At 42.9% G+C, this 27,945-nt stretch overlaps 1 protein-coding gene across 5 annotated transcripts in view; it reads right to left on the bottom strand.

The window, feature by feature from the left end:
• The window catches only part of Fto (FTO alpha-ketoglutarate dependent dioxygenase), a 362,019-nt gene that overhangs the window by 222,103 nt on the left and 111,971 nt on the right, over positions 1-27,945 (bottom strand). For all 5 annotated transcript variants that reach the window (XR_013051162.1, XM_006984039.4, XM_076571713.1 and 2 more), the window contains exon 4: positions 13,456-13,599. Coding sequence is in view for 4 of the 5 variants with exons in the window: in XM_006984039.4 (XP_006984101.1) it covers positions 13,456-13,599 (144 nt within the window). In the remaining variant the exon portion in view is untranslated. The remainder of the gene's footprint in view (positions 1-13,455; positions 13,600-27,945) is intronic.

The following is a 27,945-nucleotide window of genomic DNA, read 5'->3' on the forward strand; positions in this document are numbered from 1 at the left end:
TGCCCCAGACAGGGCTGTTGGCTCCTCCGGGTGGACATGGCTTTCCAAGCCTGTTGTTCATTGTTTTTCCGTCTGGATGATCTATCTATTATTGAAAATAGGGAGCTGAGCTCTTCTCTCTTTTATATATATTGCTAAATATTCCTCCCTTCAGTTCTAATATTTGCTTCATGCATTTGGGTACTCTGGTGTTCATGAATGTACATTTGCAAGCACTCCATGAATAACGGTTTACCGAGCCCTTCTTATTGCGCATGACCTGCACCTCTCAGGAGTTTGTGACATTGAGCCTCACGTGTCTGATGTAAGCACCGTCACCTGTCCTCAGTTGTTACTTCGCACATAACTTCTCTTGTTACCCACTCATCTCCAGGGAGTATTTGGATACGAGAAGCATCGGTGAGCAGCACAGACCAGTCTTCCCTTAGCTTCAGTTTTACTTTCTGCTGTTTCAGTTACCGGCAGTCAACGCAATCCAACAACCACATCTACATCACGATGGCACACCAGGATCACCTCAAGTACATAATCTTTGCGACGTCTATCATCAGAAGATCATCAGCCCCGTCTGAGTGTCACAACAGTCTCACTTGACTCCATCTCATCATGGAGGCTCCATATCACACCTCAGCACAGGGAAAGGGGAGTATGCTCTGAGATGTCTGGGGGAAATCCACACACGGAATTTTATTAGGGTAAATTATACTCATTCTATTAGTCACTGCTATTAATAAGAACTTCTATTGCAGCATAATTATAGTTGTTCGGTTATAGTTATTACTATTAATCTCCTATGCCTAACTTATAAATTAAACTATCATAAATTCACATTATAGGGAAAAAACAGGATATATCAGGTTTGGCACACCTGTAACTTCAGGCATCTACTGAGTCTCTTGGAACATGTGGCTAAGGGGGAGCTACTGCAGTTGGGTTTCGTTTTTTGAAAACTCCATGCAGTAACTCTGTAAGTGCACATGATTAGAGACCTGAACCCATGTGTTTACTGCCATTTTCCCATTGCTTTCTGTTAGTTAGCCTTTTTGCTTTCTTCCTCTTGTTCCGGCCTCCTCTACGACATGGTGACATTCTACAGTGGTACCTTAGATTCCTTTGTCTGTGACCTCTGCATCCACTGCCTGTTTCTCTGTGTAACCCACAGCAACAACAGTCTGTTAGCTGACTGATGACACCACCACCGGAATACTGGTCCACTCACACTCTGTGCTTTATGTCTGTTCAGATCCCTCACACTCAGTGTGTCCATGAGCACAGCTACACTGGTTTTTAACACTTTGTCTCTGAACTTTTATAGGAGACTTATTATTTATGTGACACAATTACTTTATTAGAGAATTCTGAATTATAGTCTTACCTTTGTAGTGAGTTTCATACTCTGTTTTCATTTTGTCAGTCAGCAGCCTTTCATTTCCACAGGAAGATGTCTCTTTAGCAATTCTTATTGACAAACTGAATGGTAATGAATGCCTAGATCTTGTGTTATGTAGATAAGAATTCTCCTTACTGTTATTTCTGAAGGACAGCCTTGTCATGCTTAGTACTATTTGTTGGCAGATTTTCTTTTGCAAAACTTTGAATATTTCATTTTCAGGATAGTTTGGTTTTTTGTTTTTGGGTTTTGTTTTGTTTTGTTTTTGCTAAGAAACCACTAATTTCTAAGTGGGCTGGCCTGCAGCTTGGTCAACAGACAGGTAGGCTGATATCTGGCTCCTCAGAGGCAAGCTTGGACCGTCGGTCCATAATATGGGCCTCTGTCCTTGGTTTATGGGAACTAGCTGACAGGCACCACTCTGGCTCCAGAGTCTGTGGAACCATCATTCCACAGATGTGGAGTCCAATTGCCCAGATGTGGCCCCTGTGTCAAATGTGGCATACAAGTGCTGCAAAGAGTCAACAGGGAATCTACCCAGAGTCTGGGTTCACAAAGACAGACAGAGATCCTGGGGCTCTGGAGGCCAGACTGGAGTCTGGGCCAGTGGAGATAGGCCTGGTGGTGGGAAGATTTGGCATGTCAGGCCAGAGTTAGATGGGATGGGTCTGCAGAGAAGATACTCAATTCACTCCCCACCCCTGCAGAGTCTACCCCCCTCAGTTCTATGCTCCCCACCCCTGCAGAGCCTGTCCCCCTCAGTTCTATGCTCCCCCACCCCTGCAGTCTGTGCCCCTCCGTTCTATGCTCCCCACCCCTGCAGTCTGTGCCCCTCCGTTCTATGCTCACCTACCCTGCAGTCTGTGCCCCTCAGTTCTATGCTCCCCACCCCTGCAGAGCCTGTCCCCCTCAGTTCTATGCTCCCCACCCCTGCAGTCTGTCCCCTCAGTTCTATGTTCCCCACCCCTGCAGTCTGTCCCCTCAGTTCTATGCTCCCCACCCCTGCAGTCTGTCCCCTCAGTTCTATGCTCCCCACCCCTGCAGTCTGTCCCCTCAGTTCTATGCCCCTCCACCCCTGCAGTCTGTCCCCTCAGTTCTATGCTCCCCACCCCTGCAGTCTGTCCCCTCAGTTCTATGTGCCCCCACCCCTGCAGTCTGTGCCCCTCAGTTCTATGCCCCCCACCCCTGCAGAGCCTGTCCCCTCAGTTCTATGCTCCCCCACCCCTGCAGAGCCTGTCCCCCTCAGTTCTATGCTCCCCACCCCTGCAGTCTGTGCCCCTCAGTTCTATGCCCCCCCACCCCTGCAGTCTGTGCCCCTCAGTTCTATGCTCCCCCACCCCTGCAGAGCCTGTCCCCCTCAGTTCTATGCCCCCCCACCCCTGCAGTCTGTGCCCCTCAGTTCTATGCCCCCCACCCCTGCAGTCTGTGCCCCTCAGTTCTATGCTCCCCCACCCCTGCATTCTGTGCCCCTCAGTTCTATGCTCCCCCACCCCTGCAGTCTGTCCCCTCAGTTCTATGCTCCCCACCCCTGCAGTCTGTGCCCCTCAGTTCTATGCTCCCCCACCCTGCAGTCTGTGCCCCTCAGTTCTATGCCCCCCCACCCTGCAGAGCTTGTCCAGTCAGAGTGACAAAAGTGACGGCGACACTGCCCAGCCCTTCCTGCCTCCTCCGTGTTTTGTCCGTGCTCTACCTGCAGCCGCCCTCTCTCCTCTAGTGACTCAGTTACTCTGAAGGCATTCTTGTGCCTAGATAATTGTTCACGTGGCATTTCAGCGAGGGCCGTGGTGCTGAAATCGCTGTTTCACTATATTGTTCGATGTAAAAGATGACTCTCATACTTGTTTTAAAAGTGTAATACCCAGGACCATTCACTAAGAGAGATACTGAGGCTAGGACAGCAGTGTCAACTAAATGGGAAGCAGACAGTGGAGAAACATAGTCAGTCCTGACATAAACAATGGTGTCAAATGTAGGAAAGATGCAAGGAGAATTGAAATGAACGTGTTAGAAGTATTATTACTACCTTATGTAGTCTTGTAGTTTGTAAATTCTCTACAAACTGCGTGGCTCGTTTCTTATTAATTTCCCAATAACACTTTTCTTTTCTCTAAAACCCAGATACATCATGCTTTAAAGATACAAATGGAAATGTTCAATGGAGAGGTATTCACTAACAACAACAAAAGAAAACCAACGAAACAAACAAAAAGGAATGGGAAAGCCTGTGCAGAGAAGGCTAAGTTCTGTAAATGTACAGGACTGAGGGTGTGTCTATAAACCCACACCCAGGGCTGGGTGTGCGGCCCAGCAGTGGGGGCTGCCTAGGACTGCAGGTCCTGGCTTCCCTCCCTAGTCATACGAACAACGCCAAACAAGGCAGAAGCAGGAGAAGCTCACCTCTGTCCTCTTGTTTTAAATTAACTTGTAGAATGTTTACTTTGCTGTTGTATTTTAGGGAGAATGGCATCTTGAGGTTAATAATCCATTTCTGATTTCTACAGATGCATGAAGATTTTCACTCCCACTTTGGCAAGAGTCACTTTTCCACTTTCCTCGCCACGCCGCAAGCCTTCCCAAGGCAGTGTGGGGAGGGCAGGACTGAGGACTCTCGCCCTTCTGTCTACCTAGAGACAGAAAAGTGGAGTGGAGGGCTCTCTCCTTTGGTCTCCTTTAGACACAGCCATCACTCCTGCCTACTACTCAAGACACACGTGAGGTGACCTAGTTAACGACTGCAACACAAGCAGCCCAGACACCTCTAATTCTGGGCCTTCACACGCTTTCTGATCTTCTAACTCAGGTCTTACATCCAGGTTTCACCAGCAGTTGAAGAATATGTAGACTGGCGATAATATTTATATTATTGTAAATTATATAAATTATTATATTCATATAATCATATCATATTCTCAGTAACCAGTACAAAATTAACCTTACATTCAAGCAAGATGATAGCATAGCTTTAAGATATATCTGAATAGTGCCTGAGGAGAAAAGGGGGCATTCTCTCTAAATATGTACTAAGTTTCTGTTTTGAACAAGACTCTAAGTTAGAGGTTCTCAACCTTCCTAGTGCTGACACCCTTTAATATAGTTGTGGAGACCCCAATCATAAAATTACTTTCCTTGTGACATCATAACTATCATTTTGCTATTGTTATGAATTGTAATGTTTCTGATGGTCTTAGGTGGCCCCTGTGAAAGGGTCTTTTGAGCCCCCTAAAAGAATCGCGACCCACAGGTTGAGAATGTAGTTCACATACACTCACACATACTCATATACACAACACACACACACACACACACACACACACACACACACACACACACACACACACACAGGATCTTTCCTAGTCAGGAATGGTCAAAGATAGAATAAATATTCTCTTTTGCCTATATGGCAAAGATCTATCATCATGAAATAAAAATAAAGAGAATATTGGTTTACTCATTCACTGGAGTCAATAATACACACACACACACACACTATATATATAACCACTTCCCAAAAAGCAGCTCTCTAGAAGAAAAGCTAATACTTTAAAAGTTTCAGTCCAATGAGAAACATGTCACATGGGAAGACTGAATCAGGACAGTTATGTTCAATTACTAATCTAGTCATGAGCTGAAACCTCCAAAAACAATCATTTTATAAACCAGCAGTCCTGCCCAGCTATGCCGCCCATGAAGTATAGCCATGACCAGCACTGCGGCACAACCCCAGGATGCAGCAGTGGCAGGCACATCTTGGCAGTGACCAACAGCTCTCTAGTTAGACTTAGGCCCACTCAGAAAGAGGAAAACAGGCCTAGTGCTAGGGACTTAGCCAACTAGCCAGGCGAGTGAGGCCAGGGATCTGGGAGGAGAACCTACAGCTGCCACTTGACTAAACTGCGTGATTCCTAACTAGATTCTAAATACTTACACCCACAGGCAGAAGTAACTCTCAGCCCTCATCAAGGCAACTCCTCTCTGCAACAGACGGAGACTATTACAGAAAACCACGACCAATCAATACACAGAGAACAGGCAATGGTGTGGGGCCCAGCCCCAGTGGACCCATCGAGAACACAACTCCTGCACCTGAAGCTCGGGGACCATCTCAGAAGAGGGACAGAAAGATCGCAAGAGCCAGAGAACCAGGATGTATGCTGTGAGGCTGAATCTCTTAGAGATGTCAGGGAAACCACACCCACGAAATCTCATCAATGTGGCTGCCTAAACAAGACCAGAACAAGGACAGCACAGTAGACAAGCCGGCTGGGAAAGGGGAATCCCAGGGTGCCTAACCCTAGACAAAGAACTACAGGCAACTCAGGTATACCGAGAAGTGAGAAACAGTTTTCTTCAGGAAAGAGCATCCTGATTGTTTATCCAATACCAAACAGTCAACCATGAAGTCATATACAAACAAGTAACATTGTGTAAACTGAGCAGGTTGTATTTATATATTTGGTATATATGTATATGCATATGTATAAAGCAAAATGGGACACATCTCATGCTTCTGGAACTGCATTACACAAAAAGGAAGTCCATTTTATCTACTGAGGCCAGGAGCAAGACTCGGGCCTGTAATCCCAGCATCTGGGAAGCTAAAAGAGGAGTCTCTGAAATTTAAAAAAAAAAAAAAAAAAAAAAAAAAAAAAAAAAAAAAAAATGCTGCTAGCTAACAGCGGGCAGGGATTCTCCCCGCTCCAGGCAGGTACAGGACTATCCCAGTTCAGCGTGGCTATGAAGGGATGAAATGGGAGGGAGCCATAGGATCTGTGCCAGGGAGGGAAGAACACTTTTACCTCCTGGGGTTTTCTTAAGATTCAGAAGAGAATGCATAGACTGTTTAGCATACTGTGTTGTAAAATTCTATGATATCTCATCCTTATTGAAACTAACATATGGAGATAAAACACAGGTCACTATGCAAAGAATGAGGCAGCCATGAAAGTCTAAATCTGTCTCTAGAGATCTCCAGGGATTAGCTAAACGGACATGCATTTGGGGAGAAAATTCAAAATCTGTCCCAGTGCAGTGCTTTCAAGGGTTTTCACCTACATAGTCAAGGCATATTCCCATGAAGTAAAAACAAAGCCCATCCTTGTTTCGCTCATTCACGTATTCAATAATTGCTTATTAAGCACTTACCATGTCCAACTTCCTCTGTCAAGTCTTATAGAAGAGATAAAGCTAACCCAGCCCTGGCTCGGCTCTTGGGAATCTAAGCATAGGCATCTTTACAACAGTCCAGGAAAGAGAGAAACACAAGATCCCATGACTACATAATTCGTAGACAAAGCATGAAGACCCTGGGTTTCAGACCTATTGCTTTGCATTTAAACACACAATTCACTGGGCAGGATGCCTTGAAAAAATAAGTGTTCTTTGTCTCTAAAGCTCATTTCTGCTTAAAATCTTTCCTGAGATCTAACTTACGCCACATACAATTCTCCCACTTAAAGATTACAACTGACTGTGCTTTAGCACATCCATATATTACATGACAATCAAAAACTACTTTTAGAGCAGTCTTCCTTTCAAAAGGAGTCTTGGGGCCTGGGGAGATGGCTCGGTGGACAAGAACACTTTGAATAAGCATGAAGATTATTTGTGTTCAAATCTCACTGGGTACAGAAATGTGAAAAGTCCGGTGTGGCGATGTATGCCAGTAACCCCAGCACTGGGGGAGGGGGAAAAGATGAGAGGAGGGCTGGGACTTGCTGGCCACCAGGCCTGGCTCCAGGTTCAGGAAGAGACCCTAACTCAAGAGAATAAGGCAGAATGATAGCAGAGGACATCCACCTCTGGGCTCTGTTCACACACTGCTGATCACACACACACATACACGACATACACATACATATCCCACACTCACACACAGATGTTTTTAAAAAGGGACCCTGTACACATCTTCCTCTGGGTGGGGGTGGTCAGAGCAAAATAACTATTTCCTGATGATCTTGTAACAGGAAGTAAACCCAACACATCAGAGCTTCCAGCACGGTACCTGGCCCTCACTGGACACCCGTCATATGTATATGAGGTAAATTTCAAGCCAGAAGTGATACACACATGAACCTGGGTATGATCAGAAAGTATCAGAGAGAAGAAGATCCTTTCAGCAACCGAAGAGCATGCTTGGCTTTCTGCTCACAAGACGCGGCTCTCTCCTAAGTTCTACAGGAAGCCAGTCACCAAGCCTAAGTGCGAAAATGTCAGCCTCTGGCCAGATGTGTTCGAGTGAGAGTTTCAGGAGATGTCCTCCCCCCGGCGCATTCTGCCGTTACTGGGAAGATAAGCACACCCCCACAGGTTCACGTTAGACAAGCAGCTGGAACTGTCCCGTCAGGTGTCCACCTTTCTGAGTAACAGCAAACATGACAGGGGCCTACTTGGCTGTTCAAGCACTTTCCACTGAAACGGCAGTTCCTCAAGCTTACGGGCTGCAGCCTCGAGTTATAATTTATTACTGTTTCCCTTATTCCCTTGCCTCGGCAGAAAACAGAACACAGCACCTACATCTCAAGGCCCGTGAGAGGTAATAAAGTATAATTATTTTGAATTTATGATTAAGCCATAAATTACATGTACTTTTTCCTTCAGCTGGTCACTTAGAGGCTGGGGGAGGAAGGGAATGGGGTCAGAAGCCTTTTTGCTTTGAATAAAATGTCTAAATCTAGGCAGGGCTGAGGAACACCTGAAGGATTTACAAAGATACTACAGTCTCCAAGTTAAGTCCCAAGAGAGCCCCCAGTCAGGCTAAGTTAAATCCTAGTGACCTCTGTTCTTCCTGCCCACAGGGCGACAGCCTCCAACTAGAGTGCCCATGTTGCCTTGAAAAACAGAAGCAGGCGTCACCCTTCAGGTTACACCACATCAAATGTTCACGGTGTTCTGGCCTTGCTGCCGCTAAGCCGCAAGTATTTCATAGAGGGGGAAATAAATCTAAAAAAAATGACCAGGTTCCATAAGTAAAGGCAGCCTCAAACAAAGTAATACTGGCCAGCAGAGTTCCATTCAGCAGTGGCCAGATGCTAACTGTGTCACCCTCCAAAGCCAACTGGTGAGATTTACCACTCTTGTGATTTACACTCGGTGAGGTGATGGAAATATACGTGTAAAGCAATGAGCTGCAAAGCCCACAGAACTCAGGGCCTGTGGCAGGGGAAGCGCCCACATTCCGCACTCTTCCATCACTGTGCCGCCACGCTGGTTCTCCAGGATGCTGTGGCCCCGGTCCCAGTCTCTACAGTAAGGCCCACATTAAGTGTAGCCTGCAAGGCCCAGGCCCACACACCTCTCCTGACTCCTAACAAGTGAGAAACAAGGTACAGGGAAGCTCTCATTTTACACAGAGGGCCAAGACTCAAAGGTGTGCTAACACTGTGGGGCCATGCATAGTGCAGAGAGCCTGGAACCCGCTCAGCGGGCAGGAAGTCCTACCTACAGTCTTGCCTTACTCCCTCTACACAGTGGTGAGTGAAAATAAAACCCAACAAAGCCAGGCATTCAACTTCTGCGGTCTCTTTCTGCTTCAGCCCAGGATTCTGTTTTTGAATTTGACAACCAAGGTCTGCAGTAGCTGGTTCTGGTACTGACAACAGATGTTTAAAAGTGAGATTCGGCTGGACTTAAGTAAGAAAGAGCCCAGAGAGACCAGCGTTGACCAGTGACATTCAAGACATCACAGTGACACATCCAGGGGGAGCAGCAGAGGGCTGCCCGGTGCTCACTCACCTTTGTCCCCAAACATCCCACCTCCACACCCAGCTCCTGGTTAATCAACAGAATTTAGTTGCTGTCCCTTGAACTGTGTAATCTGCTCCACAAAAAACAAACCCAGTTTGTCTCCGAGTACTCACTCCTAAGTCCCTGACTCCCTGGCTACAAGCAGTCTATGGAAAACAGCTGTGGCAAAGTAAATCATCCGACCCTGAGAAACACCAGAGTAAATGGTTTTTTTCTTTCTTCTTCTTCTTTTTTTTTTTTTTTCTCCTCTAAGTGTGTTTTGAAGTCCTGGTTGGAAAATTAGTGAAAATTGTAAATCTGTTTGCAAATCTGGTCTTGTCTAACTCTGAGATTAGGGCAAAGATTCCAATTTAAAAGGAAAACCGTGACAGCCCCGAGAAGTGTATCCACGGGCACTGCCAACAGGGCTCCGCTCACACCCACGGCAGGGGATTTATTACCGGCACCCGACACGTTCCCCATCAGACACCCCTGGAGTATTCACTTGAGACAGTGGGGTGCGGGCTGCACTTCCTCTGCAGACCAATATATTATTATAAATTGAGCTAAACTGTTTCCTTTCTGTAAGTGCTGCGAAGTTCAGACTTCAGTTATCGGAGGAGGCCCAGAGCTCCGGGGGGCTCCTTAGTATTTGGGTTTTTAAAAGCTAACACAAAAAGGCAACACTATACAATGATTGCTTTTATTATTTTTTTCAAATTATGAGTTTTTAAATAGGAGATGGAAGAAAATTCATTTTAAAAATCAAATACAATAGCTTCATAAAAATACATTCTAAATGCAGACTTTGGGGTACACTCGCTATGCCTAAAACAGTATAGTAGAAACCAACCATGTCACCTATGTCTGAAGGCAGGAGGTAGAAAGTACTAGATTTTTATATCCTGAATATCAATTTCCAAAACCAGCACGAATTTCTTGAGTTTATCACCTAAAAGTCTACAATGCTTAGAGCCTCAGTGAATGTTTGAACATGTACATTCCTTGTAATGACATCAAAAGGATAATGTAATCAATTAAATGTTTTAATAATGTAATTAATTAAATGTTTTCACTACTAACACAGCTATTAAATTTAAAAAAAAAAAAAACTTTAAAACTGGAAAAAACAAAAACCAGAACACTGTCATCCTTTCTTCCCTTCCAGAACCACAATGCTTCATGGAGAGAAGTAGATTGAAGGCCCAAAGCAGGGAGAGTGCAGGGGTAGGGTGAGGGGCCATGGGGGCACCTGGGGAAGAGAAAGTGCAGGGGTAGGGTGAGGGGCCATGGGGGCACCTGGGGAAGAGAAAGTGCAGGGGTAGGGTGAGGGGACATGGGGGCACCTGGGGAAGAGAAAGTGCAGGGGTAGGGTGAGGGGACATGGGGGCACCTGGGGAAGAGAAAGGCCTGATGTGGGAATGCTGAAATCTAAGCAGACTCAAATGTCAGGTTCTAACTCCTAACTCCTATTTGCCGTGTAACTATGGATAAGTCTATCAGTCTAACTAGAATTCTTTCATAGGAATAGCTAATATTTGCCTCTTGGGGTTACAAGAAAAATAACAGAATGCTTCACTTGTCATTAGTTCATAATAAATGTGCTTGCTACTAATACTACTACTGTTCCGGATACGCACGTGTGGGGAGAGACTGGGCAGGAATACATTCATCACATATAAAACTTGTTTTTATATTCTTTCCTTTTATACTCTATAGAGTTTCTTTTCTCTAGGATGAACATAAGCTGCTTTTTAAATTATGTATATACATGTGTGTCTGTGTGCAGATATATGATGTGAGTGCAGGTACCAACAGAGACCAGAAGAGGTTGTCAGACCCCCTGGAGTTACAGGCAGTTATAAGCAGTGCATCATGGGTGTTAGGAATTGAACTGAGCTCTGCAAAAGGAGTACACATTCTTTACCACTGAGTTATCTCTCTCGTCTCCACACTCTGGTTTAGAATCAGAGGAAATCACAGAAGATGTTATTAAATGCACAGAAGATAGCAGAGCTTTTACAATGCAAATCCACTGGTTTCATACACAGATAAACAGGAAGCTATTTGAAAAGGCTCCATTCCGGCTCTTATCTCCTCCACATACACAAATTATTCATAGAAATTACCAATAAAGTATCCCAAGAGAAGCCTTTTATTTAGATTCAAGCCAAATGTCCAAATTTAGGGAGAACAAAAACTTGTTACAATCTTTTTATACAAATGGCATTCAATGATAGGGATAGGAATGTCAGAGTGAAAGCATGGATCCCGAGGTCAAAGGGGAATGAAGGGAGAGATGACCTTGAACCTGACAACATCCAGAGTTCAGCATCCTGAGATCCAGCTGACAGGATCACAGGTAAGAGTGGGCAAAGCACCGCCCGTGAAGCCTGTGGCTGGCACAGTCTCTGCTCTGCCACCTAAGGAGGGAGAGATGGACAAATCTGCAGCTCGGACATCTCCTGCAGATGTTAGGCTGGTTAGAGTCTGTGACTGCTGCAGCCAACACATTTGTACACTGGGTAGCAAGATGCAGTGGGAAGAAAGACACTGCCCTGGAGCCGCAGAAGGACACAGCACTGAGTCCCACAGTTGCTGCCAACCCCCATGCAAAAACCAAGGACAACGCCTCAGACTGGCCTAATGTTATTAGTCTGTCTGTCTGTCTGTCTGTCTGCCCAACCCTCGCTTTCTCTAATGTGAATAATCTTTATCTCACCAAGGAGATCTCGTTTTAGCATTATGCTAATCAAATAACAAAAACCTAATGTCTGATATTAGGAGTAATAATGAGATTCTTTTTTTCTTCTTATTGCTATGCATTTTTATTGGCATATATTTACTGTGTGCTTAATTTGCATAGTATTCATATAAGCCTATGTTAGTCTCTTGTTTAAACAAAGCACAAGACTCAGACTCTAAGATCTCCAACAAAGAAAAGTAGTGTGTACTTAATAGTCTTTTAGTTTCTCTACACTTACTTTTACAAAACACTGTAGTTAGGTCAGGTAATATTGGTTTTTCCATGTAAAATAGTAATATAAAATCTTCAAAATTAAGTTTATTTCAGTGGTGGAACAGACCAAGTTTCTGAGAGAACCAGTTCATGACCTATAGAGTTAGCACATGACTATGGCAAGGACCCGGACACTGACATGCAATGTTTTCCAATCCTGGAAAACACTAATGTGCCACTTCATACTATGAAGTCCTAGGAGGCACGGAGCAGGACTTACTGCTCTCCAATGTCTCCCCAGAACCTTATTCCATACCTGCAATACAGAAACCCCACAAATACCAGACTTAACAGGCAAATAATCCTAACCAAAAACTGATCTCGAGCCCTGGTTCTTCCTAGCTCAAAAGCCAAGAGACCATTAGATCTCTGCAAGCAGACAGGGATAAACAAACCTGAGGACACCAGAAGGCAGAGCCTAGGGGAGACTAAACTGAGAAGCTGTCTCTGTTTATGTACACACGTGCATGTTCTGTGGACGTGCACCTGTGTATGCCAGTCCACGAGTGTGTGTGTGTATGCGTGGAAGCTGGAGGTCAACCTTGGTACTTTTCCTCCAATGGGTTTTTTGAGACAGTCTCACTGGTTTGAGCTGGCTGATCAGCAAGCCCCAGGGAGCCTCCAGCCTCCTCTCTGGTACTGGGATTCACTAGGGCATGTCCTCACACCGGGGCTTCTTTCTGTGGATGAAGGCCAGGTCCTCATGCCTGCATGTCGAGCCATCTCCCTAGCCCATTAGAAGCTCCGTGAGCAAAAACACAAAAGAAGCATGTTTGCACATTTTGCAGCGGAAGACAAGTTGAGAACAAATAACACTAAAAATTTAACACTAAAAATTCCAAAACTAAGCAAAAATCAAAGCACCCCAAACTCCACAGCTCCGTTTACTGTAAGCTCCTAAGTAATAATTTCCAAAGAATTAAAACACAAGCAAAGAGAAAGAGACTATGGCCAAGCCTGAGAGGAAACTGGCTTATTGCTCTCGCAGAGGACCCGAGTTCAGTTCCCCGCACCTATATGGTAGCTCACAACTGTCTGTAATTCCAGTTTCAGGGGGTCCAACCTCTTCTCGCCTCTAGGGGTACCACGTATGCATGTGGTGCACAGACATACATCAATGCAAGCAAATTCACTCACACACACACAATAAATAAATATTAAAATTAAAAGATTGAATTAATGCGCTACATGTCCTCAAAAAAATTCATTATGAATACAAAGTATTCAAAAAGTTTATTTCAAAAGACAGACCCCCAAACATGCATACCCCCCATGACTAAGCTCAGACAAGCAAAAGAGCAGTCCCAGAGTCTCCAGACATTACCCAGCATGAAATAGCAGTCTCCCTGGTGAAGAGGTATTGCCAAGCCTGGTGTCTCGATATCCCAGGAGATCTTGAAACCAACATGCCAAGTGTCAGGATCTCTTCCCTCGAAGCTGGACTCATCCTCACTTTCGTCTTCAGAGCCTGTGGAGACAGGGAAAGTGCTCAGCAAAGACACACTTCATCTACATTCCCAAGCTTTCTACTGTTACCTTAGAAATTACTGGTCTCTTAATAAAATACAGATGTTAAGTAAAGAACATCCTTTTGTGTCATGATTTCTAAAAAAGACATTTAAGAATATCCTTAGCATGGATTTATCTTTTTCACAAAAAAAAAAAAACTTTAAATATAATAATGAGGAAACAACCAGAGATTAAGAAGAGAACAAAAGATTATTTTATTCAGTTCAAAGCAAATAAATTAGAAAAGTTCAATTAAGGGGGTTTCAAGAAGATATTAATTACCCCAACAATCCAGAGAAAATGGAATGCTAAAAAAAAAGAAAGAAAACTGACAAGGTGGAGAGGAAACTATGAAAGGATTCTCTCTCAGGGCAACAGGCTCAAAAAGTTTCAAAAAACTTCCTACTAAATATATTTAAGGAACAGGTAGGTCATTTTAGTGGGTCTCCGAACTGCTTTGGAGCATAGAAAGAGACATTCCCAGAATCATTGTATTAAAATAATACATATCAAAACATAAAGAAAACATGCTTGTACAGAAACCAACCTCACATCGAATAATCAATGTTAAATTTCTAACTATGAGAACATGGACTTCAGGTCCAACATCATATTAAAAGAACATTCTATGACCTGGTAAAACTTGTTTTAGGAATACAGGGTAGCTCTACAAAATAGCCAATATCCAAAAGCTTAAGATTTAAACTTCATCATATTTGGGGAGAGAGAAGGATAGATGGGAAAGGAGGAGAGGGGGAGAGAGGAGAGAGAGAGAGAGAGAGAGAGAGAGAGAGAGAGAGAGAGAGAGAACTTTAGTGACACAAAACACAAAAACTAAACAAATCAGTACATTATCCTTCCATGGAACCTAAATATAATGGGACTAAAAGCTACTCTCTCAACATGATACAGTACAGACCTGCCTCAGTCTCAAAGTGAACAGTAGAACTGTACCCCAATCTAAGAATTAGAGAAGGGTGCTGTGGGGCTTTGAAAGAGAAGGACCCCAAGGGCTCATATATTTGATGCTTGGTCCCCAGTTGGTGCAACTGTTTGAGAAGGATTAGGAGGTATGAATGTGTTGGAGATGTGCCAATGGGTCTCTCGGTCTCTCTCTCTCTCTGTCTCTCTCTCTCCCGCCCTCCCCCCCCCCCCCCGCCGTCCCTGCCTCTCTCTCTTGCTAGCTTGCTCTCTCTGTGCCTCATGTTCATGGATCAGATATGAGCTCTCAGCTACTGCTTCAGCGCTGTCCTGCCTATCTGCCGCCATGCTCCCCACCATGATGGTCATGGACTCTAATCCTCTGGCCCCCAAATTAAATGCTTTCTTCTATAAGTTGCCTTGGTTATGGTATCTCTTTATACAAATAGAAAAGTAAGTAACACAGAGGCTTAGCAACATAAACATATATCATCATTCTGATGGGAACCACCAACACAATGGTATCTAATTACAGCGGAACCAAGCTTGGAAGGTTGGCTCGGCAGACAAAGCTCCTGCTTTACAAGCCCAGAACTGGTCCAATTCCCCAGGACTCAAATAAAAACGCCCAGTGAGGTGATACACGCTTGTCATCCCAGTGCTGGGGAAGTGGAGACTCATGGCTCCTATGACTTGATGGCTAGCCAGTAACTCTAACTGGTGAGCTCTAGGCCAATTAGACACCCTATCTCAAAGGAAGTGAACAATGTTCCTAAGGAGGACACCCAAGGTTGGACTCCAACCTCCTAATGCACACACAGACACATACATAGAGCAATAAAACATAATGAAAATGTCAGTTTTCCCCTAATGAACCTATAAATTTGAAGTAAGGAATATTAAGATGAAGTAATCAAAATAAAAAAAAACGAAGATGAAGTAATTTATTTTGATTAACAGTTTAGGTGAGTGGTATTGTTAGCCCCTTCTTTTTCACAGAGGACACATTCCAAGGATCCCAGCATAAGTGTAGAGTCTAGAAAGCATGTTTTTCACACACATATATATACCCATAAGGTTTACTTTATAAATCAGTTACAATAAGAGATTAATAATAATAACAAAATAGAGCAATTACAATAAGATGGGCTAATAAAAGCTATCTGAATATAGTGTTTCCATGGCTATCCACCTCTGTCTCAAATAGTTTACTGTACTTTTATCTTTTCATTGAATGCAAACACTTCATGGCTACTCTTTGGCATCTACAGACCACCAGCATTAAATGCTTGAGATTTGGAGCTACTGTCAAAAATAAAAACGTTTAGCTGAACATCAGCACTGCAGTATAGCCACAGCATATCTGATAACTGCAAGTTACCGAACACTGATGGCTTGGTATGTACAGCTTGGAAACACTAGAGTGAGGGGGACTGACCCCGGGCAGGACGTAATAGGATGGCAGCTTTCATCGTGCTGTTCAAAAGGAGGCATGTACTTAAAAGTTACTAAGTGTTTATTTCTAACTTTTCATTTAATAGTTTCAAACAATAGCTCATCAGAGACAGACAAAACTCCAGAAATTCAAACTCCAGATGATGAGACTACTGCACAGAGGGAGGTATAAACAAACAAGAATAGCCAAGGGATACTTGTCCTTCCTACACATTGACAGACCAACAGGCAAACGTTACCAAGGCGGAACATCAAAAGGGAACCAGAGCTGGGGATGAAAGTGATGATCCTAGGCACACAGGACGAGAAGCTCAGAGACAGCAGTGGAAAGACTTTAACCTAGCCACATAAAAGAACGCAAATCACACTTAGAAGAACTGTTTGACCACCTGTCAAAGTGGAAAAGACTTTTATTTCTTCACTTTTTTGTTTTGGGTTTTTGTTGTTGTTGTGTTGTTTTATTTTGTATTTTGGGGGATTTTTTGTTTTGTTTTTGGTTTTTATTTTTTTTAGACAGGGTTTCTCTGTGTAGCCCTGGCTGTCCTGGAACTCACACTGTAGACCAGGCTGGCCTCAAACTCAGAGATCTGCCTGTCTCTGCCTACCCAGTGCTGGGGTTAAAGGTGTGCGCCACCAGGCTTATTTGTTCACTTTAAAGATCCAGTGTTGGTAAGAGTGTGACAACCTGGCTCACCCATAGTCTCTGTGGAGGACAATCTGGTAATACATATTAAATGTGTGAATACATGAAGCCTTTGATCTTTGTAAGAATTCTACTTTTAGGGATGTAGACTACTGTTCCTACTTGTAGAGGGTGACAGAGACTATTGAGCAGGCATTGCAGCTTGTGGTACTGTTTGCTACCTTACCAACTTTAAAACTGAAAGACCAGAAGTAAGTTCAATATCCACTAGCAGGCTACTTCTTGAAGAAATTACAATATGCTCAGACAATACAATATCATGTGACCATCACCATTACTATGACTTAATAATAACATGGACCCACCTCATACATTTTCAAGACAAATGAACTGGCTAGAATTTGCACAAAAATGCAGTGCCTGTGATACTTCTGGGTCCAGAGTGGAAGAGACACATGAAGAAGTGGAAGGTGCACACTACCTCTCAGCTCACTAAGTCTTGCCGGATATGGCCCTACACATAAACTTTTCAAGTTCATTTAGGAGGTATTTATTGAACACTTGCTATATCCTCAGAACTGTATCAGGCACTTGTGGTATCTCTTGGCTCAAATAATGAAGTCAGCCAGGGTAGAGAATTCCTTCCACTGGAGTGTTAGTGATCAGCAGTGGTGACTGGTAAAACAGCATTTCAGATTTCAATGCCATTACACTTTAAACCACTGGCCTGCACTCTGGTCCTCAAGGGCAAGGTCTGAGGTCTGCCTTCAGAGCTCTGGTGACTGGGAGACAGAGGCCATCGAGGGGCACTTACACTGAGCTGCTTTCAGTTCCCACCACCCAGTCCTGTGTTAGGTAGCAGGAACAGAAAATGTTGATTGAAAAGAAAAAACCCTCAAACATCTGTCTGTTTGCTTGGTGGTTTTTAAAAGAACAAAAACTGGAGAGCTGGCTCAGCAGTCAGGAGCATTTGCTGCTCTTTTAGAGAACCCACCCAGGTTTAGGCCCCAGCACCCACACAGTGGCTCACAACTCCTACTACAACAGTTCCAGGGATCCAGTGCCATCTTCTGACCTCCACAGACTCCTGCATGCAACATATGTGATGCACATAAACTCACACAAGTAAACACACATACACATACATAACATAGGTTTAAAACCAAAATTTAAAGAACAAATAGAGTATAACGTTCCTGCTAAAATAGAATAAACACTAAAGAAGTTTAGAGAAGCTTCAACAAGGACTATAAAGTTCAAAACGGAATCCCTGCAGAAAAATGGAACTCAAAAGTAATAGTGTTTGGAAGGGCAGGGACACTGGAGGGATTACTGAAGACAAAATGATGCAAAGTTTCATGTCATAAAGATGGACAGCAGAGCACACAGTACTAGTTCCGTCATGTACACATCACCTAATGTTCCCAAACTGCCCAGATCCCAGACAGTGCATACCCATACCAACTCCCTACATTCTGAACATCTTCTTCTACAGCAACCATATATGATGAGTTCAAAGCAGAGAAAGGAAGGGAGAGAGAAAACAAGACAGAGAGGGATACAGGGAAAGGAACTTCCTTTATGACTACCCATTCACATTACTTTGCACTAAGTATAATGAAAAGAACAGGTCAAAAAGTCAAGTTTTGGTCTCTGCAAAGCAGAAAGCTAGTAGATGACCCTTAGAGCCACATCTAACTTTATACAGTTCTCTCAATTTGAATCTGATTGTCATATTAGCAGACTCTTAGCCTTTTTCATTTTTCATTTCCTATTACATGTTCCCTGCCCTACAGATAGGGTCTCACTACTATAGCCCAGGCTTGCTTCAAAGTCACAGCAATCCTCCTGCCCCTGTCTCCCAAGTGCTGTGAATACAGGTACCAGCATGCCCAGATGCAGTAGATGTTTTTGTGGGTACCTTTTAGGTAAGAGGAACTTTTAATTCATTTCTTTAAGAATACCACCATGTAATAACAAGTTCAAAGCCATTTCCTAGGTTAATCCAAAAACCATTTTTAAATATCTTTTGAAACAGGGATGATGACTTAGGAGAAAAAGAAACTTTATTACCAGGGGCACAGCTGACTTTCTAGTTGCAGCTTTTGAACCTTTGTGGAGGATCTGGAGGAAGAGGTCACCATAGGCAGGCAACAGGAGGGCTGCTGGCAGAACCAGCACAGGCCACTGCTGTCACGTGGGATGCGTCCTGCAGACACTTCTTTTTATGCATAATGCATAGCTACACTTGAAAACACTGGAATTTGCTACGGGGGAGCAGGTGAACCTGAAAGAACTGAAAGGCACTCAGCTTCACCTGCATGCATTGCCTTAACCAGTCCAAATTAGCTGAGCACTCTGTTAGGGGCTGGAGAGACAGTTCATCAGTCAAGAGCGGCTCTTCCAGAGGGCTTTGATTTCCAGCACCCACACAGCAGCTCACAACTGTCTGTAACCGCAGTTCTAGGGAATTTGACACACACCCCCATCCAGAGACACCAGGCAAGCACATACATACAAGTGGGCAAAACATCCTCACACATAAAATAATAAAATAAATAAGCCCCCCCCAAAAAAAACTTTGTATTAAAATCCAAATTTCAACTCTTCTTGAATTATAAGAGCATGCATCGTGAGTCAATTACACATAGCTATAGGTAAAATACAGCCAGCCCTCTTACACAAGGCATGACTTCTCTGCTATCCAGAGCCCCCAGGCATCCACTGCATTTCACTCATTTGTGATACCTTTCTGGACCCTAGAGCAGAGTCTGTGATCCGTGCTTTACAGCTAGGACACAGAGTGAGCCTGACTGCAAATCAGCCTCATGACCTGCTTCCTAACTACAGTTTAACTAGAACCTACTCATGTTCAGTCATTACAGCATCCCTGGCTGCTTTCACATCTCACAGCAAGATGGCCAGGGAACACTAAGACCACAAGACCTATTGACACCGGAATAGTTAGGATTTTATCATTTATAGAAAATACTTGCTGATCTCTTCTATGGACTGCCGATATTAATGACTTGGGAGAGATGTCAATGGTAAATACTGATTGAGCCGAGCCTAAACAAAATCATAATATATGACTCACATCTGACAGTAGAATGTGACTAATAACATCCAACATAAAGTAGTTAAAGCTACATCACTTTATCTCTAGCTCTTTGGCAGAAGAAGAAGAATGTGAGAAAGCATGTGCTCACATCTTTGCTACCCCAAGGTGGCAAAATGTTTTGTCCAAGTGGCCTTAATGGTAACAGACATGGCAAGCAGCCAATAGCATGCATGTTCATGGCATTTAGGGGCTGAGTGCACCGCCAAGTGTACACATCCTGGGGTGTAGTGATCTACAGGCTAACCGAGCAGTTGCCTACTTTCCCCTTTGATTTTTGTCCTGGCACTCTTCTCAATCTGGTACCAGAAAGGCCATGAACCACAACCAGAGACAGTGAGAGCAATCAGTGCTTCCTGATGTCCTCCATAACATAAACGAGCCAATCAGTGCTTCCTGATGTCTTCTGTAACATAAATGAGCCAATCGGTGTTTCCTGATGTCCTCCATAACAACCCAGCACCTTTGAAATGAGCTCATTAAAGGTAATGTTTGGTGGAGGGTTCCTCCCCCATTGGGCTGTGGAGGGAAGAAAGGAGTTGTATGTATGGTAAATTTTTTATTGCATATGTGTAGTATAGCTCACTTTCACAGGGAAATCAACTTGTAATTATCTTCAGCAACTACCACTGATTACTCTTCCCCCATGCTATTTGAAATAGACAGGGGCAATGGGTTCCTACTTGCCTTTGAAGAGGCCTTTAAGCCTCAGTAAAGATTTTAAGTGTCTCCATTTATTTGGCACATGCCAAGCAAACCACAATGTTAAAGAGGTAAAAAGAGTTACCAAAATTCAGAAGAACAGAAATTTAAAGGTCAAGGTTTAAATATCAATAATGTTCTCAAAAACTCATCAATTAAATTTGTTTTTTTGTTTTGTTTTGTTATTGTTTTTTTTTCACCCTAGGTAGTTTTGAATAAAAATGATTCCATTTAATTAATGATAAATGAAGTCAAACATTTTGTTTACATTTTAAAGCTATCTGCAACAATACTGTTATACAGGAAACAAAGCCAGAGGCATCAGTGTGATGGTAGAGATTAAAATACTAATAAAAATATATCACAAAATTTTCATAATTAACATGTACACTAATAATGTACACTAATAATTTCCTTTATATGCAAGTCTATAGTCACCATTATTTCAAACTAAAAGTGAGGCCCACTTCTAGCACTCTGTTCCTATTCCTTCAGTCAACAGCTAAGATTTCAATGCAGGGCAGAGTCAGGAGTCACCAGCTAGATGCAGAGGAAGCTAGATGAGAATGCTCTACTGAGAAAAGGTACCAAGCCAAATGGCTAAACATAGATAAGAATTATGGGTTAATTTAAGTATAAAAGCTAGTTAGTAATAAGCCTGAGCTACCGGCCACTCATTTATAGTAAATATAATCCTCTGTGTGGTAATTTGGGAAGTGGCTGCTGGGTATTTAGGTGTTTCTGGCAGGACAGAAACTTCTGCCTACATATGGTGCCCAAACATTTGGCAAAAATTTCCATATAAAACCTCAGAAAGCTTTAAAAAGGATTCTAAACAAACAAAAGAACAGAGTCAAGCACGGCTTCTCGGTAGTAGCATTTTATTGGGTGGGCTCTGTTTGCTAGCTGCTCCTTTAAGAGAGGGCTTCCTGACTTAATGCTAGTGGCAAAAACTGCTTGGTTCTTTTAAGAAGCCCTGCTACCAAACACTTAAATGGGATTTAGAGCAGCAGGTGACAGTTACTTGGTGGTGGCATGGACCTAGAAACTCCCCAGAGTTGGGAAGATACACATGGTTCGTGCCCATACCTCTGCCATGAAGCTAGATTCTTAGGAAGCCAAGGAATGGGGTGGAGCCAGCTGATTCAGTCCTAGCCACATTGCTTAGCAGTTTAAAGACTCATGTGGTCAGAAAAAGATAGTGAAATGCAGTAAAGACAGATTCAGATGGAGAGAAAAAAAAAAAAAAACTCTAAATAGTTTAGTGTGTTTAAAAATTATATAGGCTTAGGAGAGTAAAGTCATAAAAAAGAAATATATAGTTTTAAAAAAATAAAGTCCTTAAAAAGAGAGTAAAGTAATATAAAATAAAACCATATAAACACAGAAAATTCACAGAGAGTCTGGCTACTGTAAGTTATTGTGTTAACTTTGAATTGTATGACTGTTGAGGAAAGAGCAACAACTACTAAGAGACATCTGATTATAAATGTTGTTGTATTAAACCACCCTATATATTTTGAGAATGCCTTGACTTCAAAATTTAGGTCAAAATATGTGTTACTTTGGAGAAGAGGTTATGCTTTTGTTTGCACAGGAAATGAGAGTCTGTGGATTCATTCTGGGTTAAGAAAAATAACGATTGATCGAGGAAGACCCCCTGAAAAATCTCTAATGGGAACCAATAGCCCAGATGGTCCAATGTTTCAAAGCGCCAATGTTGCAGTTTCCTCTGAGTTCTCCACCCAGAACAGCTTCAAGGCTACTGGCTAAGATGATCCAGCCTCACAGACTACTCTAGCCGAGACTTAACCATTATCTTGAATTTTATCAGGGATCCCCAAAGATAATCAGTGCCCCCTAATCAACAGGAAGTAATCTAGAAAACTATGTCCACATTCTCAAAAATAAATTATGGATATCTGTCATTGTTCAGGGGGTTAGTTATAAGTTATAATTGGTAATAGTCAGGAAAAAAGCTGAACAAAGGAGATAAGATTCAGGGATATCATTATAAAAAGAAAAGGAGGGATATAGAAATCACAGGATAAAAGGGTAGATTATTGAATCTACTTTAATCCAAAAAACAACTATTAACCTTGCATATTTTACATTAGTATGGATTTTGGTTTATTGATACAAATTTAAGGTTAATTTTGTTAAACCGTATGTATATGTCTACTCTTGTTTAGGGTATTATGTTTATGCAGCTCATTTAAAAATGTAATATATAATTAAATACAGATTAATAGTCATCTATAATAGTAAACTTACAATCATGTTAGGTATGTTTTCATGGTCATACAGAGATATATTTCAGTTATATAGGCAATCTTCAAACACTTCAAAGACCTACAGAATATAGCATTTAAAATATTTTGAGAACTTACAACTTTTCTTGACAGTGAGACACGTCTACTCCCAGAAGCACCAATTATTGCAAAGAGGATGATTTGCAAAGACATTCCATATGGACCTTGTTTTCTTTATGGCAAAGGCTAGCCATGTGGGCAGAGAAACTGCCCTTGCCTCAACCGCTGACAGTTACTGTCCAAACTGGACCAGCAGGATGCAATAAATGAGACTGCTGAACTTTGCCAAGACAAGGTAGAACAGTCCTTCAGAGTTTCCAGTTTCACAGGAACGTCTGTTAGATATGTTAGCTAGGCCTGCAGGGCAGAGTTGGATGCCCCAATGTTGCAGAGGAACTTTGGGTGATTGTCCAGGCAACCTGATGTCCCTGCCATTAGGTAACATTTCACCTTCCTGACCTTCCTGGAGTCTTTGATGGAGCTGAAGACTAAATAGTTATAATATAGTTTTCCTTAGTATAATAGAAAGTATATTAGATACAAAACTTTAGACTCACCAAGAGAAGATAGATAATTTTTCTGCTAATTTTGCCAAATGCAAATGGATTAGATATTGTTATTGTAATTCTTACTTCATTGTTTTTGTTGTATATAATCTTACAATGTGAAAGTTAAAACTTTCCTTTTTAATTAGACAAAAAAGGGGGAAAATGATGTGGAATAATCCTCTTATACACTGTAAAGATTTGTTACTCAAATTGGTTTAATAAAACACTGATAGGCCAATAGCCAGGCAGGAAGTACAGGCAGGGCGACCAAACTAAGAGTGCTGGGAAGAGGAAGAATGGACTCAGGAGTCACCAGCCAGATGCAGAGGAAGTAAGATGAGAATGCTCTACTGAGAAAAGTACCAAGCCACGTGGCTAAACATAGATAAGAATTACAGGTTAATTTAAGTATAAGAGCTAGTTAGTAATAAGCCTGAGCTACTGGCCACTCATTTATAGTTAATATAATCCTCTGTGTGGTAATTTGGGAAGTGGCTACTGGGTATTTAGGAGTTTCTGGAAGGACAGAAACTTCTGCCTACATCTATCTGTGTAATTACTTTGACAATTACCTTGAACTCAATCTAGAAATCCCTTCTAATTAAAATCAAGGCTGTTTTGGAGAGGCCTTGTGTATGCTAGGCAAGTGTTCCACCACAGCACTGTCAGCCCAATGCCACAGGTTATAAGGCAGAAGAAATGACAAGTAAAAGATGGCAGCTGGTGGAGGGAGACTAATGACATCTAGTCCTGAGACACACTGCAGGGTCTGGGGTGTGACAGAAGAGAAACCCAAACGTGAGAGCTGGGAAGGACCCCCTACTCCCAAGGAGGAAAATGGTGTGGCTGGGTAAGCACATACTCTGGGCTCAAAGTGTCACATGAGCAACATGTACTGCTAAGAGTTGGAGCTATAAAGGTGGGTAAAGTCCTGGACACAGAGCGGTTGTGTAGCATCACAAGGAACCTTCCATGGAAGCAGTGACAAGACACTGATGGCTTCCTCAAAAGTTGGCTCTGCTTTTCAGAATGACCCCCAAGGTCAAGCCTCTGTGTATAGACTTGGTGTTTATTTTCTGCACAGCATCCCAAATAAATGGTAAATGGGCAGGCAGCTCATACTGCAGAGCCTTCAGGCACCATCACAGAGGGACCATACCCTAAGAGTGGCAAACACACACACATACACACACACACACAATGAAGTAGCACAGTACTCGGGCATAATGAAGACTGGAATTCTGAAACACACTCTAACAAACAGTCATTAGGTATGTTCAATAAAGTAAGTAGACACAAAAGGACAAATATATCCTTGATTTTACTTACACAAGATACCTAGAGTAGTTTAATCTGTTAGATTTTGGAGTGCAGAGTGAGCAGACAAAGGCAGGGAAGAGACCAGAGTCTGACCTCAACAGATGAGGTTGTGCTCATTAGCATACACAGCAAGAGGCAGCCTCTATCTCCCAAGAGAATGGAGGGGTCTGCCAGGGGAAAAATCTAGCTGGGACTTCCTATAGAGGTGGATAAGGGGCTTGAGAATGAGGAATTGATGCAGCTGTAGGGGGGCCTATGTCTATGGTCTCTCAAAGCTCAGGTCTCTGGTCTCTCAAAGCTCAGGACGCTGGTCTCTCAAAGCTCAGGTTGATGGTCTCTGAAAGCTCAGGTCTATGGTCTCTCAAAGCTCAGGTCTATCTATGGTCTCTCAAAGCTCAGGTCTATGGTCTCTCAAAGCCCAGCAAACATTCCTCTTTATGGTTGACAGGTGAACAGTCCAGCTGTAACCTCATAGGAATTTTGTTTTTACAACTGAGGCACTCTATCAAAATCCATAAAGACAGACAGTAGAACAGTAGTTATGAGGGGATGAGGGAAGAAAGACTGGGGATGATAAAACATTCTGGATAATAAAACATTCTGGAGATGGACAGTGGTGACCCACAAAAAAACATGAGTTTAATGTCATTGACTGAATGGTATGCTTAAAATAATTATGTAACAATTCAACATGCATACAACTATACCATAATAGAAAAGATAGTAAAATGAGACTAAACTAATACACAAAAAATATAAATAAACCTCAAAATAATTATGCTAAGTGAATGAAGTCAGAGCAAAATAATTAAAGGAGCATACACCTAATTTCACTTGTGTAAATTTCAGAGAATGACATCTGCTAGAGACAGAAAGCAGATGTGTGGATACACAAAGACAGCAACAAGGACTCATCAAGGACACAAAGCCACACCTGGGGTCATGGCACCTTGACTGTAGTGATGGCTTCACAAGGGTATTAGAGCATAACAACATACGGAGACTACTGCATGGCATTTAACCTAACGAAAGCTTCTAGGACGGAGACCTCTCCACCCTTGCTGCCTTGGCCTTCTCTTGACCAGGGACCCCACTGCTGGTCTTCTCTATCACAGGCACCAACGACCTGCTATTCTCATTTGGATACTATCCTAACACTGTCACCAACTCTGCCTGTTTTAATACGTCCCATCACCTGGGTTACTATGGCAACCCCCTCAGCTCTCCTGTTCTCAGCATTGCTTCCCTTCTACTCCTGTCTCACTCAAGGTTCAAGCCTGGTTCTTTGTATGATAACAGGCAAAGGCCTACCCTTTGCCCTCCACATCCTCTACAGAGGCAGGGATCTGTCTTGCTCATGGCTGCATGCTGAACTACTAGACGATTACTTGGCAAACAGGAGATGTATACTGACTACTGGGTGAACACTTGATTGTAGCTGTAGTTTTTTCCAGTCTTGCCCAGGCCCACAGCCACTCAGACTCAAATAAACACACAGAGGCTTATATTAACTAAAACTTTATGGCCTAATGGTTCAGGCTTCTTGCTAGCTAGATCTTACATCTTAAATTAACCCATTTCTATAAATCTATACCTTGCCACGTGGCTCATGGCTTACTGGTATCTTTACATCTTGCTTCCTCTGTGTCTGGCTGGCAACTCCTGACTCAGCCTTCCTGTTCCCAGAATTCTCCTCTCTCTTTGTCCCACATATACTTCCCATCCGGCTACTGGCCAATCAGCACTTTATTTATTAACCAATCAGAGCAATACATTCACAGCAGACAGAGTGATATCAACAGCACTTGATAATTTCCTAGTCTTTCCCCAAATCAAAGCCTCAAATAGGAGCCCTGAAGTCCTAAGGAAGTTACTGCACAGCCTTTACTTTCCACACTGTCACACGTTTGGACAAGAACACATGGATTAGCCTCCTTGGCCTTTATGGAGAAATCCAGAAACTAATGAGCAGAAACCATTAACCTGGGCACTAGTCAAAAATTTATGGATCAATTTTCCTATAACAACAATATGACAGGGAATTGTGCTTTCCAGACCAAAAAGAAAGAAAGAAAAGAACCAAAAGTGGTAATAAGGGGATGGGCAGATGACTCAGTGGGTAACAATGCTTGCTCTACAAACATAAGGACCTGAGTTCAAGTCCCTAGTGACCATGTAACTGTGTAACCCCAGCATTGGGGGCGATGAGACTCCAGCTCACTGACAGACCTTGTCTCACGGCAGCAAGAGGGAGAGTGATAGAGGAAAATGTCTAGTCCTGCTCTACTCTCCATATGCACATGCACAGGCAGTACATCTGTACACTCTTGTGCATGCACCACACAAATGCACCACACACGCATGCATGCACACAGGCTTGCATGCACAAAATGGTAACCAAAAGTTAAGTGCTGAGTGGCATCTTCAAAGGTGTTCCAATCACAGAACAGGGTGTTGGACAATATTAACTATGAGTTTTAATGCCTTCCCTGATAAAATTCATTTTTTTATAAGTAGGAGTAACGAGCAATTGCCACCAAGCCTGGAATATACGAAAATCAAATACTCTGCCTATTTACATACGGTTCCCTGAAGCCATTCCTGATTAAAAATTGTACCATTTCAATCTTCCTTCTAGAGATATCTATTAGCTAGAAATGCATGTGAAGTCCAATAAATTTAGACTATAATTACACGTATCCTATACAAATTACTTCTCAATGGCTTCTACTCATGAAAATAGACCACAGAGCAATGATCAGCTCATTATAAATCTACAGAAAGGTCCCTGGGAAAAGGAGTGAGAGCCAGTCCACAAAGACCTTAAGCTGCAGCTCATTTAAGTTCAGCAGAAAATAATCATCGCTGATCTGAGCTCCCAGTGCACCTTGGGAAACACTGCATCGGTAAGCCACACTCTCTGACTGGCGCCCTCACTACATAACTGCAGCCCTGTGGAGGTATTTCCTGCCTCCACTTGGAGGCTAGAACCAAAGGATTCCCAGAGTCTCGTCCAGATCCAAAGTGGCATCACTCCACAATCTCAACAGCACAGCTAACTGCAGCCTTTCAAGACAAAGAGAGACGGGACATGTCCTCGGGGCCCCATGTGTCCAGACTCTTTAGCAATGTCCCACATCTTCAGCACTGAACACTTGAAAGACCATGGAAAATAGTCCAGCCTTCAAAGTTTCTACATGCTATAGCCTCTCTAGCCCTATTGAACCCTAAGCAGGACTTGAACCCAAAGGCTCTCTTCATGTCCATCCTTATCACAGTTCTAGCA

This window comes from Peromyscus maniculatus, chromosome 5 (assembly GCF_049852395.1).
Source record: "Peromyscus maniculatus bairdii isolate BWxNUB_F1_BW_parent chromosome 5, HU_Pman_BW_mat_3.1, whole genome shotgun sequence".
Classification (NCBI taxonomy): domain Eukaryota; kingdom Metazoa; phylum Chordata; class Mammalia; order Rodentia; family Cricetidae; genus Peromyscus; species Peromyscus maniculatus.